The 19,155-nt window shown below is 47.7% G+C and overlaps 1 protein-coding gene across 6 annotated transcripts in view; it reads left to right on the top strand.

The window, feature by feature from the left end:
• DHRSX (dehydrogenase/reductase X-linked) overlaps positions 1-19,155 on the top strand; it is a 347,670-nt gene that overhangs the window by 301,596 nt on the left and 26,919 nt on the right. For 5 of the 6 annotated variants that reach the window (XM_063805050.1, XM_054677222.2, XM_054677219.2 and 2 more), the window contains one exon: positions 1,898-2,367. The exons of the other annotated variant lie outside the window; for it this stretch is intronic. In XM_063805050.1, coding sequence (XP_063661120.1) covers positions 1,898-2,086 — 189 coding nt within the window. In that variant the 3' untranslated portion in view covers positions 2,087-2,367. Of the gene's footprint in view, positions 1-1,897; positions 2,368-19,155 lie in introns of those variants that run through there. 6 annotated transcript variants of the gene reach the window in all.

Consider the following 19,155-nt stretch of genomic DNA (forward strand, 5'->3'; position numbering starts at 1 on the left):
GGGACACAGTCAAACCGTATCAGCCTCCAAATCTCCCAGGACACTTTGGGTTTGCAAGATCTCCGGGCACCCCTAGGTGATTTCCAGACTTGGGAAGTTCTCTAGCTCCATCCATTTCTTTTTAGGCAGCAGAAGAGCAGAGGCAAGTCAGTGGGAAACAATCTCAGGAGTCTGGCAGCTCTGTCCCTCCACTGGGGTCCAGCCTTCCTGTTCCCCTTGCTGGGCACCCAGAGGATGGGCTGGTGGGCACACTGGATTGTCTACCATGCCTTTCCACATCACACTGGCTGCTGAAGTCAAGACCAGCAGGCAGTGAACTGACAGCAGGAGAATTTCTGAAGTGACTGGGTGTCACAGGCCACCCCACAGAGTCCGCCCGTTTCCTTTTCGGAGGGTGTGTGCCTGAACTCTCACCAGTGCTAGGTTTTGCCATGTGGCCTACACTCATCTTGAACTCCTGGACTCAAGCAGTCCTCCTGCCTTGGTCTCCCAAAGCACTGGGATTACAGGCATGAGCCACTGCAGTGCTAGGGGCACTGGTGAGAGGTGAAATCAGTTCGGGCAAATGGATCATCACTCCCAGAAGACTAGAGGGGACATAACAAAGGCAATATCTGGTCTTTATTCCTGGTTCTGTAACAAGGAGGAGCTTCTAAAAGTCTCGCAATTTCACAAATGCTAGTAATTCCCTGGTTGTATAATGAGGTGATATTTGCTGTTTCCTAAATGGCTTCAAGATGGGGCTGGTCACCAGAAACACCAACCATGTCATTAGGAGGTTGGAATTTCAGGCCAGCCTGACCTCTGGGGAGGAAAGAGGAACTGGAGGTTGAATCTGATTATGTGGCCAATGACGTAATCATACCTATGCAATAAGACCCCAGTAAAAACTCTGGACATCAAATGTCTTAGTCTGTTTGTGTTGCTATCACAAAACAACATAGGCTGGGCAACCGGTAAACATTTGTTGCTCACAGTTCTGGAGGCTGGAAGTTCAAGATCAATGCATGGCAGATTCTGTGTCTGGCAGGGACCTGCTTTCTGGTTCACAGACGGTGCCTCATTACTGTGTCCCCACATGGTGGATACGTTCACCAGATTCCCAGAAGCTTATTACAAGAGACAACTTCTGAAACATCTTCATTGTGACAGAAGTTAAGAGGGACTATGTTGGTTCCTGGATTATTGCATCCTAGCTCTGAAGGTTCTCAGGTCCCACAACTTCTAATTCCTCTGAGAATCCTGCATTTCTTCCATCCCACTGACCATGACCAAGGGCCAACTCCCACTGCAGAAAACCAGGGTGTGCTGTGTTTCAAGATTATCGCCTTCCACTAGGGTAAAATCCCCAGTCTTTGAAAAACCTTTTTCTGCATCTCAAGTTCCTTTTTGAACCGTCTGTTTCCATGAAACATACGATCACAGCTCATAAATGCCTCAATTCTCCGATGTAGCATGCCTTGCTGAATTGAAAACAAGAACCTTTTTGATGTCCTGATGTTTCATCTAATTGCTAAATATTGTTTATTAAATACAGAAGCCAAGCACTCACTCATCTGCTTCTAGTCAATTAATAAGCATTTCGGTCCCATAAAGAGTGCATGATTAAATACGTACATCAGGGATTTTAATATGCATCTGCCTAGTGAGATGGATTAACCCACCACTGAAATGCAACCCACTTGGGTATGTTATTGTCAGTGCCTGTTGTAAAGAAACCCAACAGCAGAAAAGCTGTGGTTCAGATTGATCACCCAACCTCGCTTTTTGCATACATTTCTCAGTGCAGCTGATGAGTATATTCCACCTGTCCCTGCAGCATCCATGTGAGTCCTGAGACTCCTGTTTCCTGCTCAGAAATTTGACTCATCGTAGCCTTCTTTTCTTCTTCCACCAGACCCCCGATGAAGGAGCATGGACTTCCATCTACGCAGCAGTCACCCCAGAGCTGGAAGGAGTTGGTGGCCGTTACCTATACAACGAGAAAGAGACCAAGTCCCTCCACGTCACCTACAACCAGAAACTGCAGCAGCAGCTGTGGTCTAAGAGTTGTGAGATGACTGGGGTCCTTGATGTGACCCTGTGATAGCCTGTCTCAGGATAGCTGCTGCCCCAAGAAACACATTGCACCTGCCAATAGCTTGTGGGTCTGTGAAGACTGCGGTGTTTGAGTTTCTCACACCCACCTGCCCACAGGGCTCTGTCCTCTAGTTTTGAGACAGCTGCCTCAACCTCTGCAGGACTTCAAGAAGCCAAATAAACATTTTGGAGGATAATCACCCCAGGTGGTCTTCAACCATAAACTCTGTGATTCCAAAGTGCCCAGTTGTCACAGGTGCCATAAATAATTACATTTTCCAACATAAATGTGCCATTTTCCTTGCCGCGTTAATACAACTGAGTACAAAAGTTCCAAGAGAGATGCTCTCTTTTCAGGGGCTGCAATGTCCTCTCTGAGACCTAGTGGTGGATGAGGGCTCCTGTTTGATTTTGTTCCTGTACTCACTCATTTTTCCAGAGACCCAGCTGTGATTCACACGTGTCAGACATGGGGAGGTGTGAGCCTTGCTTGCTACAGCCTGTAGGATGAGTTTGACGTGGCCAGCAGCACCATCTGGTCAACCTCATTCCAGAATGGCACAGTCACAAGTGAAGCATGCCACTGTCAAATCCGAGAATGTAAACCACTGAACAGCTATGGATCAAATGGTAGCCCTCAAAAGATATGTTCATGCCCTAACCCTCAGAACCTATAAATATTACTTTATTTGGAAAAGAATCTTTGCAGATAGAATTAAGAATTTTGAGATGGGTCATTATGGATCATCCCAGTGAACCTAATGCCATCACGAGGGTTCTTATCAGAGACAGGTAGAGGGAGATTTGAGTACAGAAGACAAGATGTTCATGTGATGATGCAGACAGAGACTGGAGTGATGCCGCCACAAGCCAAGCAATGGCTGGAGCCACCAGGAGCTGGGACAGGCAGGAAGGATTCTCCCTTATACCCCTCAGAGCAATCTCGGCCCCTCTGACATCTTGACTTTAGACTTCTGGTCCCCAGAACGGAGAGAGAATAAATCTTTCTTGTTTTAAGGCTCCAACAAGTTGGTAGTCACTTGTTACAGCAACCACAGGAAATGTATACAGCTTCTGATACTTCTGAAAACCTCACACAGCCAAAGGGTACATCCTTGGTATAGAGGCTCACTCTTACTCACCAGCCAGGCAAGGAAGGCTCAATCCTTTGGTGTTAGAGAGATAGATGTTGGGTTTTCAAATTTCAACATGGAGAAATCAGTCATTTGCAATGCTTTTGAGAAAGTACTGTGTATACCCTATGAGCCTGCACTCCTTATGTGTGAGACTGATGACCATTGGTTGGCTTATTATCCATTCCCCTAAGTGACAAAATCCCAGTGACTATTCAAATCCAACATTAGCTCCTGGCATGCCTGTACCTTAGAATCACAACCAGCTGCAATTCCAGGATGGAGTTCAAACTAATTGTGGGGGCATGTGCTTCTTACATGACTGCTAGATTGTTCCCAGATGGGGAAGGTTGCCCTGATAAGCAACTTAAATGAAAATAATAAATGTATTGTTTGGCCTCTTTAAAAAAAAATCAGTCATCCTCCGGGAATGGGTTTGTCACCACAGATGGTGATTTTCCTTGGTAGATAACCAGGATGCCTGGATTTCTGTTGTTCCTTTACAGAAAACCAGGAATTTTATGTCATGGACCCACTAGACAGGGGACCTTCCTTGGTACAAAAGGATAAGAAATGTGGATTTGTTCCCTGGGATATTCACGTTAGATGCTTACTACATCATCGGTGTAAGGTCAGCCGAGAGAGAGGATGAGGAGACCTAAAGTCAGGCAAGCAAACTTTACTGAGCTGCTTGGCTGCTCCACCACAGTTAGTGGAGGCAGCCCCGCATACAGACTATAGCAGGGTTTTATAGGGCCAGAACCAGGTCGGGGTGGGGGAGCTGAGTCGAGGGTGCAGGAGGACTGGGTTGGGGTGGGGGAGCTGAGTAGGGGGTGCAAGTGTCTTGACCGCATCCTGGAGATGTTTTTTACCAGCTTTGTTATGCAAGGTTCACAGACATGTTAACCACATCCTGTAACTGTCTGGACAAACAGTTACTGGAGGGGTCAGTGAAGGGGGGGGCGTTTGTCTTTAGCCCTGGGGGAGCTGTGTGGAGAGTGCAAGGGACTGTATTGTAAGGCCTGTGGAAGGGGAAGGGAACGGTCTGGTTGGGGTGACCCTAACAATCGGTATGCTTCTGTTTCGGGCAGAGCTCAGACCTCAGCACCCAGGACTCTCAGTGCAGAAAGAATGAGCTCAAGCCCCTTCTGCAGAAAGATGCAGTCTCTGTGCAGAATGTCTGCTTATATCCTGAGACCCTTCATAGGAAAACCATGAATGATACAACCAGACTAACAGGCCAGGAAACAGCCTCCGGGAAGGAGAGGTTGCCAGAGGATACAAGGAACAATGAAACTTGCAGGAAACATGCATGATATTCACCTCCCTAGTGTAGCTGGACTCATGGTGCTGCAGGGAGACGTGAAGCCCAATGGTGAGAACTTGCAACAAGATTTATGGTGCAGGGGTCTGTCCCGCAGACCCTGACTAAGTGATGGGTGAATGAAGTACATTGACACACAGCTATTCTGCTTTGCCAGTTTGGCTGAGCATCCAAGCCACTTAGTAGCAGCCGTGGCCTCGATCAGTCAGCAAGACTTGCATTTATTCAGTAAAGATTAATTGACAAAGGTTGTGAGTCAACACCACTAGAGGGAAATTGACATTGCGGACCTCCCTAAGTAGAAAGCAATGAAGCACCTGCCATACATAAAAGGTTAGTCTTAGGACCACATGAGTAAACAAGTTAGTTAGAGACACTCCCCACATTCCTTTGCTTCTACTCTAATTTATTTAACTAAAGGTAAGGGGACTAGGCTGCCTTCAGCCAGGTTTATTACTGAAGTTATACAAACGCTCAGGCCTTCCCAGAGGGTTTGTGGCTACTATAACTAAAATTTTCCCCACCAGCCTGACTAACCCCCCACATCTGGATCTGTAGAGGCCCCAACATCACATCTGCCAAGCTTCCCGTGGGGCTTAGGTCTCTGTGTGAAGATGATGTCGATGGTCCCATTAGATGGCTGTGTGTTCAGACAGCCCATTGCAGGTTATGACATTGATCAGTTTTCCAGGTCTGCTGTAACAAGTAACCACAACTAGGGACCTCATGACAAAAGGAATTATTTCTCCTCTCCCAGCTCTGGAGACCAGAAGATTGAGATCAAGATGTCTCAGGGCTCTGCTCCATCCGGAGGTTCTAGGGAAGGATCAATTCCTGCCTCTCTTAGTTCCTAGGGGCTCCAGGCATCCCTTTGACTTGTGGTTGCATCACTCCAGTGTCACATGCGTGTAATCTCAGCTACTTGGGAGGCTGAGACAGGAGAATTGCTTGAACCCAGGAGGTAGAGGTTGCGGTGAGCCGAGATCACGCCATTGCAATCCAGCCTGGGAAACAAGAGTGAAACTCTGTCTCAAAAAAAAAAAAAAAATCCTTATTTCCAAATAAAGTCTCATTCCCAGGCTCTGGGTATTATGATATAGGCAGATCTTTTTGGGAGACCACAGTTCAGTCCACTACAGTTGCGTCCAGTTCCATCCAGAGGCTCGAGGAGAGGATCCTTCCTGCCTCTCCCAGCTCCTGGGGGCTCCAGGCATCCCTGGGCTTGTGGCCGCATCACTGCAGTCTCTGCCTCTGTCTCCACGTGGCCTTCTCCTCTGTGTGTGTGTGTGTCTTCTTCTGTCTCTTAGAAGGAAGCCTGTCATTGGATTTAGGGCCCACCCTACTCCAGAATGATCTCATCTCAAGATCTTAACTCATTGCATCTTCAAAGATCCTTATTTCCAGCCAGGTACAGTGGCTCACACCTGTAATCTCAGCACTTTGGGAGGGTGAGGTGGGCAAATCACCTGAGGTCAGGAGTTCGACACCAGCCTGACCAACATGGAGAAACCCCATCTCTACCCCATCATTACAAAAATTTTTAACCCCATCATTACAAAATTCTGTAATTTTGTAAAAATACAAAATTAGCCAGACATGGTGTCACATGCCTGTAATCACAGCTACTCGGGAGACTGAGACAGGAGAATTGCTTGAACCCAGGAGGTGGAGGTTGCGGTGAGCCGAGATCTCGCCATCGCAACCCAGCCTGGGCAACAAGAGTGAAACTCTGTCTCAAAAAAAAATCCTTATTTCGAAATGAAGTCTCATTCCCAGGCTCTGGATATTAGGATATAGACAGATCTTTGTGGGAGACCACAGTTCAGTCCACTACAATTGTGTCCAGTTCCATCCAGAGGCTCTAGGAGAGGATCCTTCCTGCCTCTCCCAGCTCCTGGGGTCTCCAGGTGTCCCTGAGCCTGTGGCCGCATCACTGCAGTCTCTGCCTCTGTCTCCACGTGGCCTTCTCCTCTGTGTCTGTGTGTCTTCTTCTGTCTCTTAGAAGGACACCTGTCATTGGATTTAGGGCCTACCCTACTCCAGGATGATCTCATCTCAAGATCTTTAATTCATTGCATCTTCAAAGATCCTTATTTCCAAATAAGTTCTCATTCCCAGGCTCTGGGTATTAGGGTATAGACAGATCTTTTTGGGAGACCACAGTTCAGTCCACTACAATTGGGTGCAGTTCCCTCCAGAAGCTCTAGGAGAGGATCTTTTCTGCCTCTCCCAGCTCCTGGGGGCTGCAGGCATCCCTAGGCTTGTGGCCGCATCACTGCACTCTCTGCCTCCATCTCCACGTGGCCTTCTGCCTGTATCTGTGTCTCTTCCTGTTTCTAATAAGGACACTTGTTATTGGATTTATGGCCCACCTGGATAATCGAGATGATCTCATTTCAAGATCCTTTACTCAATGACACCTGCCAAGACCCTTTCTGTGAATAAGATCCCATTCACAGATACCAGGGATTCGGCCTTACTCATATCTTTTTGGGAGACAGTATTCAATCTACTATTGGCCACAGGGACCAGATGCCATGAGAGTGCGGAAAATATTCTTTCCATTTCTAGAGACCTGGAAAGCCTTGGAGGTGGATAGCTTCTGTTATCTACACCCCAAGTTTCATGAGTCCGCACCTTGTGTAACTCACACAGGGTCCCCACGCACGGAAGGGCGCCATATTGCTTTAACTGTCTGCTGCCCCCACCTGGAAATTGTTAATTAGGTTTGAACAAGGAGTCCTTCTTCTCATTTTGCACTGAGCTTGCAATTGGTGTAGCCATCTCTGCTCATGCGTCTTCCCTCTTCAAGGACAGGCAGCAGGTCTGAAACTGGACATCCCCAATCCCCAGTGAGCCTTGTGTAAAACCACTGGTGAGCTCAGGCCTCTCACTATCTGTGACGGTCTCCCCAGATATCCAGGAAAGCTAGTGGGCTTTTGATGCTCACTGGGCCAACCTCTGAAAATGGCTGACGGTCAGCCCCATCTGCGAGAAAGTTCCGCACTTCATTCTTCTGGTCATCAGCATTTGTTTTGAATTCCCCAAGTTGTTTTGCTTTCTTTTCCTGACTTTCTTTTTCTCTCTTTCTCCATCTTTCTTTCTCCTTTCTTTTTCTTTCTTTTTCTTTTGCTTTCTTCCTTTCTTTCTTTCTCTCCTTTCTTCCTTCTTTCATTCTCTTTATTTTCCTTCCTCGTTTTTTCTTCTCTTTCTCTTTCTTTCTCCCCTTCTCCTTCCTTCCTCCTTCCCTTCCTTCCTCCTTTCCTTTCCTTCCTTCCTCCTTCCCTTCCTTCCTCCTTCCTTCCTCCTTCCCTTCCTTCCTCCTTCCCTTCCTTCCTCCTTCCCTTCCTTCCTCCTTCCCTTCCTTCCTCCTTCCCTTCCTTCCTCCTTTCCTTCCCTTCCTTCTTTCCTTCCTTTATCTCCCTCCCTCCCTCCCTTCCTTCCTTCATCTCTCCCTCCTTCCCTTCCTTATTTCCTTCCGTTATCCCTCCCTCCCTCCCTTCCTTCCCTCCTCCCTCTCTCTCTCCTTCCTTCCTTCCTTCCTTTCTTCCTTCCTTCCTTCCTTCCTTTCTTTCTCTCTCTCCTTTCTTCCTTCTTTCATTCTCTTTATTTTCCTTCCTCGTTTTTTCTTCTCTTTCTCTTTTTCTCCCTTTCTCCTTCCTTCCTCCTTCCCTTCCTCCTTTCCTTTCCTTCCTTCCTCCTTCCCTTCCTTGCTTCTTTCCTTCCCTTCCCCTCTTTCCTTCCCTTCCTCCTTTCCTTCCTTTATCTCCCTCCCTCCCTCCCTTCATCTCTCCCTCCTTCCCTTCCTTATTTCCTTCTGTTATCCCTCCCTCCCTCCCTCCCTTCCTTCCCTCCTCCCTCCCTTTCTCTCTCTCTCCTTCCTTCCTTCCTTCCTTCCTTTCTTCCTTCCTTCCTTCCTTCCTTCCTTCCTTTCTTTCTTTCTTTCTTTCTCTCTCTCTCTTTCTCTCCTTCTCTCTTCTTTCTCTGTTTCTTCTTTCCTTTTTTTCTTTCTTCCTTTTTTTTTTTTTCTTTCAACAGGGTCCCACTATGTTACGCAGGCTGGAGTGCAGTGATGCAATCTCTGCTCACTGCAGCCTCGACCGTCTAGGCTCAAGCAACTCTCCTGCCTCAGCCTCTCAAGTAGCTGGGACCAGAGGCGTGCACCACCACGTCTGACTCTCTGTATTTTTTTAATAGAGACACGGTTTTGCCATGTTGCCCAGGCTGGTCTTGAACTCCTGAGCTCAAAGCAATCCACCTGCCTTGGCCTCCCAAAATGCTGGGATGACAGGCATGAGCCACTGCGCCCGGCACCAGGTCATGTTTTTTTGTTGTTGTTCAGCCAAGTTTGAGATTCCCTGAGCCAGGCAAATGTCAACTGCAGTTTCCAGCCCTCAGCATCTACACCTCTGGCGTCTTTCATACAGGATCATTTCAAACACCTTGTACTGCCCAGAGGTTCTGCTAAGCCGTGGAGCCCAGACAGATGTGTTTCTGAATGGGAGTGACTTCCTCCCTTAAACCAGGATCGCAGCACACGTTCATCTGAAAAGTGTTTCCAAACAGCCAGGACTATGCACCAAATCTTCAGTTCTAAAAATATCTCCACCTCTGTACAGTTGCACATCATCCAAGAGCCTTTTGCAGCTTGAAGCTCTTGCAAGAAGTGCCAGCTGCTCTTTTATTTTTAATTTTTTATTTTATTTATTTTTTTAGAGGATTCTGACTGTTTCGCCCAGGCTGGAGTGCAGTGGCACAATCTCAGCTCACTGCAACGTTCGCCTCGCAGGTTCAAGTGATTCTGTCACGTCAGCCTCCCGAGTAACTGGGATTACAGGCGCCCACCCCCACGCCCAGCTAATTTTTTTTTTTTTTTTTTTTTTTTGTATTTTTAGTAGAGACGGAGTTTCGCCATGTTGGCCAGGCTGGTCTCGAACTCCTGGCCTCAAGTGATCACCCCGTCTCTGCCTCCCAAAGTGCCGGGATTACAGGCATGAGCCACCACGCCCGGCCGCAGCTGCTCTTCATCATCCTCATAAAGGTAGTTCCAAATACAGGCTCTGGATGGGGTGACAGGATGTCTCCTATCTCCTAAAGCTGACAATTGATATCGCTGACTGAACAAGCACTCTGGAAAATGACAGACACCGCATGCCCCAGGCTCAGCAGATGAGCTGTGAGAGCAATCTGAATGTTGTACGACTCCAGCCTCAGACTATTCCTCTGTGTTTCATGGTAACCCTTATGTGACCGTTCCTCCCGGGGAAACCAAGAGCGTGATTCTGGAGAAGTTCACCTGTGTTCCTTGATACCTGATTGTGCCATTTCCTGGACACTGTGCAATTTCCTGGAGACACTTCCCAGCAGGGGAAACTGCGTGGATTGTTGGGTGAGTAGCATGTGTGCCATTAGAGCTCTGTATGAACCAGGAGGAATGAGTTTCTTTTCTTTGGCAAACCTTGATTCAATACTTGGACCTAGAGCGCATGGATGTCCCAGTGAAGCTACTCTTTTATGCCCTTCCAGTAGCCATGAATAGGTTTTATTCAGGTCCAGCAATGGATGGGACCATCTCATTCATTCATTCATCCATGCATCCGTCCATGCATCCATCCATGCATCCATCCATCCATCCATCCATGCATCCATCCATCCATCCATCCATCCATCCATCCATGTAGTCATGTTTTCAGTAAATAAGTGTTAAGTGTTATACCCAAATACTGGGACTCGAAGTCGGAAGAACAGGGCTTGTGTCCTAAAGGAGCTGGAGGCTGTAGTCAACAGAGGAAGTCCCCAAAGATAGCAGGTCCTAACAGCCTGGAAACTGGCAGTATTGTCTCATGTAGTCACAGGGACTTTTAGCAGGAACATGTGCAGTCAGCAAAGGCTGGTGTGTGTCTTTTAGCGGGAATGTGTGCAGTCAACAAAGGCTGGTGTGTGGGGAACACATCACAGTCTAGATGTGTGTCTGGACGCCACCTTGATTTTGAGAGTGTCTTTGTCATGAACATGTGGTATCTCTCATCTTGGCTGTTAGGAGAAACTGTCATAGAAGGGACACGCCACATTTTCAAAGGCAGGACAGGTTGGGGGGCTGGACCGCAGACATCAGAACTGATCCCCAGATCACAGAAGGTGCATCATACCCATTTCTCCACTTGGGCTGGAACTGGGGAGGTAGCAAGTCTTGCATCAGGTGCCGTAGTGAAGTCATTGCGTCTCTATCTTTCCAACTCCTCATCTCCTCATTAGCAATGACCAGGCTAACAGCCGTCCCCTCTGCACCCAGTTTTGCTGAGAGCAAAGCAAGACTGATGCATTCTGTCAGAGCAATGCTCAGAACTAAATAGATGCCAGCCATGGTTTGGTGGTGGGGCTCTGGTGTCATTTGTCACTGAAGCAGAAAACTCGGTTGAGGTTGTGTTTTCTGCAGTTCGGGCCATTAACCCAGGCATCCGGGAGAATATCTGTACGTAGAAAAAAGCTTTGGAACTGTGGCCTCTGAAGCTGTCTTTGTGAAGCGCCATCTCGGATTCAGGAATAGACATTTTACTCATCATTGTGTTTATCGCTTACTTATCATTTTTAGTTATTGCTGTTTTATCCTCTTATAATTCTTTGCCTTCATTCTGGAATATGTTATCTATTTTCTTGCCTCGACACATGCCATCTTTTTTTGTTTGTTTGTTTTCTTCCTTCTAATCGTAACAAATGTATTGTGAACTCATTTTTTTCCTGACCCCTGGGGCTGCATTTCATAGACTTAGAATGAAGTCGTTGTTTTCATTTTGCCTGATTTGACCAATGGATGAAGAGGGTATTTTAATATTTCCAAAGGTGTAGAATTAAAATTAGTGATTGTTTTTTGCCTTTTTATTTTTTATTTATTTATTTTTTTTTTTGAGACAGAGTCTTGCTCTCTCCGCAAAGCTGGAGAGCAATGGCACGATATCAGCTCACTGCAAGCTCCACCTCTGGGTTCACGCCATTCTCCTGTCTCACCCTCCCGAGTAGCGGGGACTACAGGCACCCGCCACCATGCCCGGCTAATTTTTTTGTATTTTTAGTAGAGATGGGGTTTCACCATGTTAGCCAGGATGGACACGATCTCCTGGTTTTACAGACTTATGGTTTTATAGACTTATGTTTCTATAAATTGAAATTTCTATAAATTGAAATTTTCATCATGTTATGAAATGTAATCTATGTATCCTGTCTTTTGTACAGAGAGTTCTGGAAATCTCTGTCACTCTCTGCTTTAGATATTTTAGGGCTGCAGTACTAGAGACCTACAGGTTCATGATTATACTGTCTTCTTGGTGTAATGCTTCTTTTATTAGTTTGTTATTTTATTATTATTACTGTAAAAGATTTAGCATCCCAGCTACTTGGGAGGCTGAGGCAGGAGAATCGCATGAACCTGGGAGGCAGAGGTTGCGGTGGGCTGAGATCACACCACTGCACTCCAGCCTGGGCAACAAGAGCGAAACTCTGTCTCAAAAAAAAAAAAAATAGATTTAGCTTTGGTTCTTTGATGTTCTATCCTTAACTATCTTTTATCTGATATTTACCATCAGATAGTTCACAAATCCACTGACAATTAGATATTAACATCTTTTTATATCATCTCCTATTTTTAATTGACTACTGCTATCGACCGAACATTGGTGTCCTTCCAAATTCCTTTGTAGAAATTGTCATCCCCCCGAGGGGATGGCGTTAGGAAGTGGAGGCTTTGGGAGGTGATGGTGTCATGAGGGTGGAGCCTAATGAGGGATGGAGCCTCATGCATGAGATTCCTGCCCTTATAAAAGGATGATGAGCTCAGAGTGAGCTCACTGTCCCACTGCCTTGTGAGCACACAGGAAAAAGGCAGCCAACTGTTCACAATAGCAAAGACTTGGAACCAACCCAAATGCCCATCAATGATAGACTGGATAAAGAAAATGTGGCACATATACACTATGGAATACTATGCAGCCAGAAAAAAGAATGAGTTCATGTCCTTTGCAGGGACAGGGATGAAGCTGGAAACCATCATTCTCAGCAAACTATCACAGGAACAGAAAACCAAAGACCGCATGTTCTCACTCATCAGTGGAAGTTGAACAATGAGAACACATGGACACAAGGAGGGGAACATCACACACCAGGGCCTGTCAGGGGGTGGGGGGATAGGGGAGGGAGAGCATTAGGAGAAATACCTAATGTAGATGACAGGTTGATGGGTGCAGCAAACCACCATGGCACGTGTATACCTACGTAACAAACCTGCACGTTCTGCACATGTACCCCAGAACTTAAAGTATAATAAAAAAAAATTAAAAACAAAGAAAAAGGAGGCCAAGAAGAGAGTTCTCACCAGGAACCAACCATACTGGCACCCTTGTCTCAGACCTCCAGCCTCCAGAAGTGGGATACAGGAATGTTAACAGTTTAAGCTTCCGAGTCTATGGTGTTTTATCCCAGCAGCCTGAACTAACACAGAAATTGTATGCAAAGACATGTAAATTCACATGCAGTTGTAAGAGGCAGTACAGAGTCATCCCATGTACCTTTACCAACCTTCCTGCAATTAGAACATCTTGCAAAACTCCAGTAAATCACTCAACCAGATACGGACATTTATACAATCTGACCTGCTTCTTCAGATTTTCTTTTCTTTTTTTTTTTCTTCAGATGGAGTCTCACTCCATCACCAAGCTGGAGTGTGGTGGCGAGATCTCGGCTCCCTGCAACCTCCGCCTCCCGGGTTCAAGCGATTCTCTTACCTCAGCCTGCTGAGTAGCTGGGACTACAGGTGAGCCCCACCATGCCAGGCTAATTTTTGTATCTTTAGTAGAGATGGGGTTTCACCATGTTGGCCAGGATGGTCTCGATCTCTTGACATCGTGATCCGCCTGCCGCGGCCTCCCAAAGTGCTGGGGAATACAGGCCTGAGCCACCGCACCCGGCCGCCTTTTCAGATTTTCTCTTTTACTTGTATGTGGGTGTGGGTGTGTTTCCAAGTATTTCATCGTATGCAATTAAAAAAAATTTTTTTGCACTTTGGGGAGACCGAGGCAGGCGAATCACGAGGTCTAGAGTTCGAGACCAGCCTGACCAACGTGGTGAAACCCTGTCTCTACTAAAAATACAAAAATTAGCTGGGCATAGTGGCAGGTGCCTGTAATCCCAGCTATGCGGGAGGCTGAGGCAGGAGAATCACTTGAACCCGGGAGGTGGAGGTTGCAGTGAGCCGAGGTCACACCATTGCACTCCAGCCTGGGTGACAGCGCAAGACTCAGTTTCAACCAAAAAAAAAAAAAAAAAAATTGAATTATTTTTAAAAATTGTTGTGGGTCCATAGTAGGTGTGTATATATTTGTAGCTTACATGAGATGTTTTGATACAGGCATGCAATGTGTAAAAAGCACATCATGGAGAATAGGGTGTCCATCTCCTCAAGCATTTATCCTTGCGGTTACAAAGGGAGTTGGAGTGGGGGAGGTGGGGATGGTTAATAGGTACAAAAATTGGAAAGAATAAATAAGACATAGCACAATAGGGTGACTATTGTCAACCAACACACGCACACACACACACACACACACACACAGTTCCTGCTTCAATGGATGAAGTTTTTTTTGTTTTTTTTTTTTTGAGATGGAGTCTCGCTCTGTTTCCCAGGCTGGAGTGCAGAGGCGTGATCTCAGCTCACTGCAACCTCCGCCTCCCCGGTTCAAACGATTCTCCTGCCTCAGCCTCCTGAGTAGCTGGGATTACAGGGACCCGCCACCAGGCCTGGCTAATTTTTGTATTTTTAGTAGAGACGGGCTTTCATCATGTTGGTCAGGCTGGCCTCGAACTCCTGACCTCATGTGATCTGCCTGCCTCGGCCTCCCAAACTGCTGGGATTACAGGCGTGAGCCACCGCGCCCAGCTGATGTTTTTGTTCCATTTGTTCAGTTTCTCTTCCTGATTGTTCTTTCGTCTATTTCCCTTTCCACTGGTTCCCTTTAATTTACTCCCAAACTAACATCCCCCCACCAAGATAACCAACATCAACACCATCCTTCCCCACAAGAAAGGACCTTGACTTCTGCCACTCCCACACCACACAGTTTTGTTTTCTGCAGTTTCAGCTCTGTAGTATTTGGGAGGAGGTGGCTGACAGAGCACAGCAACAATCCTTATACGGTCTGTATTCTTTTCCTTCCTTCCTTCCTTCCTTCCTTCCTTTCATTCTTTCCTTTCTTTTCTTTTTTTTTTTTTTTTGAAGGAGTCTCACCCTGTCTCCCAGGCTGGAGTGCAGTGGCGCACTCTCAGCTCACTGCAAGCTCCACCTCCCCGGTTCAAGCGATTCTTCTGCCTCAGCCTCCCGCGTAGCTGGGATTACAGGCACCTGCCACCACTCCTGGCTAATTTTCGTATTTTTAGTAGAGAGGTGGTTTCTGCATGTTGGCCAGGCTGGTCTTGAACTTCCTGACCTCAGGTTGTCCACCTGCCTCGGCCTCCCAAAGTGCTGGGATTACAGGCATGAGCCACTGTGCCCAGCCCACGGGGTCTGCATTCCGTTTTGCTGTTTCCTTACTGTGATGGTTACTATTGAGTGTCAACTTGACTGAATTGAAGCAAAGTATTGATCATAGGTGTTCCTGTGAGGTTGCTGATAAAGGAGATTAACATTTGAGTCAGTGGACAGGGCTAGGCAGACCCACCCTCCATCTGGACAGGCATCATTTGATCAGCTGCCAGCACAGCTAGGATAAAAGCAGGCAGAGGGCCGGGCGCGGTGGCTTACACCCATCATCCCAGCACTTTAGGAGGCTGAGGCAGGTGGATCACCTGAGGTCGGGAGTTCGAGACCAGCCTGAGTGACATGGTGAAACCTCGTCTCTAGTAAAAATATAAAAATTAGCCAGGTGTGGTGGCACACGCCTGTAATCCCAGCTACTCAGGAGGCTGAGGCAGGAGAATTGCTTTAACCTGGGAGGCGGAGGGTGCAGTAAACCGAGGTCGCACCACTGCACTCCAGCCTGGGCAACAGAGCGAGACTCCGTCTCAAAAAAATAAAACAAAAAACAAAAGTAGTCAGAGGAACGTGGAAGGACTAGACTGGCCGAGTCTTCTGGCCTCTGTCTTTCTCCCGTGGGGGATCCCCCCGCCCTCAAACAGTGGACCCCAAATTCTTCAGCGTTTAGACTCTTGGACTGACGGCAGTGATTTGCCAGGTGCTCTCGGGCCTTTGGCCACAGACTGAAGGCTGCGCTATCGGCTTCCGTTCCTTTGAGGTTTCGGGACTCGGACTTGCTTCCTGGCTCCTCACCTTGCAGACAGGCTATTGTGGGATTTCACCTTGTGATCGTGTGAGTCCATTTTCCTAATAAACTCCCCTTCCTATATTCATCTACCCTATCAGCCCTGTCCCTCTAGAGAACCCTGATGTATACACGAACCTGCCACCGCTTCCTGAGTCCCCTTGCACCCTGCAGGTCATTTTCCATCTGCTTCCTTTTCTGTGCACTGCAGACATTGCCCTTTTTTTTCTCCTTGTGTTCAAGGGGACGCTGAGAAATCAGAAGAGGGTGGCATAAGCTCCTTAGAGGCATCGAATTTTCTCTCAGCCAGTCTGTCTCCACCCTCACTGCTGCCGTGGCCGAGCTGCAGACACGACAGTCAGTCATGGTTCAGCCTCTTCAATGCCCATCGCAAGCGTCCTCTTCTGACCACTGCCCACGGACTTCCAGGCTCACGTCTGGCAGCAGCCCCCAAATCCTCCAGGCCCCCGGGGAGGCTGAAAGCACTTTTTACCACTGCAAAAACTCCTTCCGATTCACTATCCCAGGGTTGTCTTAGCAAATGACCACAGACGGGGGTTTTCAACAACACGAACTTCTCGTCTCTCAGTCCTGGAGACCAGGAGTATGAGATCACGGTGTCTCCAGGCATAAAGACACAGACACGCATGCTCCCTCCGGAGGCTCTAGGGGAGGGTCCTTTCTGCCTCTCCCAGCTCCTGCGGGCTCCAGGCGTCCCTGGGCTTGTGGCCGCATCACTCCAGTCTCTGCCTCCATCTCCACGTGGCCTTCTCCTCTGTGTCTATGTCTCCTCTTCTATTAGAATGACCCTTGTCATTAGATTTAGGATCCACCCAGATAATTCAGAATGATTATCTTGATATCCTACAATTAACTGTATCTGCAAAGACCCCTTTTCCAAATAAGGTCCCATTCACAGGTTCTGGGGATTAGGACATGAACACCTCTTTTGGGGTGACCACAGTTCAACCCACTCCAGGTGTATCCACTTCCCTCTGGAGGCTCTAGGGGAGGATCCTGCCTGCCTCTCCCAGCTCCTGGGGGCTCCAGGCATCCCTGGGCTTGTGGCCGCCTCACTCCAGTCTCTGCTGCCATCTCCACGTGGCCTTCTCCTCTGTGTCTATGTCTCCTCTTCTGTCTCTTAGAAGGACACCTGTCATTGCATTTAGGGTCCACCCAGATAATTCAGAACGCTGCATCACTGCAGTCTCTGCCTCCATCTTGGTGTGTGCCTGTCTTCTCCCTTCTGTGTGTCTGTACCTAAATCTTCTTTTCATTTGAGAGACAGAGAGGAAGAAAGACACAGATCTAAGAATGAAAGCTTTGATACCAAACCAATACCAGTGGCTACTCCAAGGCAAAGGGTAGCATCAAGACAGTGATTAGAGCTGGTAATTAATCAAAGACGACTATGACGTCAGATCAACGTGATTGAACTGAACCTCCCACTGCTGCACAAATCATGTAGAAAGAATGCTTTGCAGCCTCAAAACGCTTTTAGCTCTGTTCTTACATTGAGTCTTATAACCCTATACAGACCCATTGAACAGAATATATAAGACTTTATTTTTTACAATAATTGCATATTCAGACAACCCTTAGTGCAAAGAGTTTTTGCTTTTTTTTTTTTTCTTTTTGAGGCATGCAGTAAAGAAACAGCGAACTCTCTGTATAATTGAACCAGACGGGTGGATCACCTGATGTCAGGAGTTCAAGACACACTTGGCCAACAAGGTGAAACCCCATCTCTACTAAAAATACAAAAATTAGCCCAGCATGGTGGCACATGCCTGTAATCCCAGCTACTCCGGAGGCCGAGGCAGGAGAATCTCTTGAACCTCAGAGATGGAGGTTGCAGTGAGCCAAGATCAGGACACTGCACTCCAGCCTGGGTGACAGAACAAGACTCCATCTCAAAATAATAATAAAAGCTGGGCTTTTATTATTACAGGCGTGGTGGCTCACGCCTGTGATCCCAGCAGTTTGGAAGGCTGAGGCAGGCAGATCACGAGGTCAGGAGATTGAGACCATCCTGGCTAACACGGTGAAACCCCGTCTCCACTAAAAAATACAAAAAATTAGCCGGGTGTGGTGGCGGGTGCCTGTAGTCCCAGCTACTCGGGAGGCTGAGGCAGGAGAATGGCGTGAACCCGGGAGGCAGAGGTTGCAGTGAGCCGAGATGGCGCCACTGCACTCCAGCCCGGGCGACAGAGCAACACTCCATCTCAAAAAATAAATAAATAAATAATAACAATAATAAAATAAAGGTCTGTGGCATCGTAGGAGGCACATGTGATTTGTTTAGGAAAATAAAACAGCAACAGAAGCTTGTCTGTGGCTGACGGCATGATAAAAGTTCTGATATCTGTCCCGGCTCCAGTCTCGTGTTCACTTGTCATCCTCGAAGCTGGGAGCCTGGTGAGAGATGTTGGATCTGAGAGGCAGGTCCCTCATGGTTTGGTGCTGGTTTTGCGGTAGTGAGTCAGTTCTCTCGGGATCTGGTTGTTTAAAGGCTGGGAGCACGGTGGCTCACGCCTGTCATCCCAGCACTTTGGGAGGCCGAGGCAGGTGGATCACCTGAGGTCAGGAGTTCGAGACCAGCCTGGCCAACATGGTGAAACCCGGTCTCTACTAAAAATACAAAAATCAGCTGGGCATGGTGGCAGGTGCCTGTAATCCCAGCATTTTGGGAGGCCGAGGCAGGTGGATCACCTGAGGTCAGAAGTTCAAGACCAGCCTGGCCAACATGGTGAAACACCGTCTCTACCAAAAATACAAAAATTATCCAGGCGTGGTGGCTGGTGCCTGTAATCCCAGCACTTTGGGAGGCCAAGGCAGGTGGATCACGTGAGGTCAGAAGTTCGAGACCAGCCTGGCCAACATGGTGAAACCCGGTCTCTACTAAAAATACAAAAATCAGCTGGGCATGGTGGCAGGTGCCTGTAATCCCAGCATTTTGGGAGGCCGAGGCAGGTGGATCACCTGAGGTCAGAAGTTCAAGACCAGCCTGGCCAACATGGTGAAACACTGTCTCTACCAAAAATACAAAAATTATCCAGGCGTGGTGGCTGGCGCCTGTAATCCCAGCTACTTGGGAGGCTGAAGCAGGAGAATCGCTTGAATCCGGGAGTGAGCCAAGATTGCTCCACTGCATTCAAGCCTGGGCAATAGAGTGACACTCCGTCTCATAAATACATAAAAATAAAATAAAGTGTGTAGCACCTCTCCCCATATCCAGCTCCCACACTCACCACGTGACGTGCCTTCTCCCACGTGGCCTTCCGCCATGACTGTAAGCTTCCTCACACCTCACCAG

Source organism: Pan troglodytes, chromosome Y, assembly GCF_028858775.2.
Source record: "Pan troglodytes isolate AG18354 chromosome Y, NHGRI_mPanTro3-v2.0_pri, whole genome shotgun sequence".
Classification (NCBI taxonomy): domain Eukaryota; kingdom Metazoa; phylum Chordata; class Mammalia; order Primates; family Hominidae; genus Pan; species Pan troglodytes.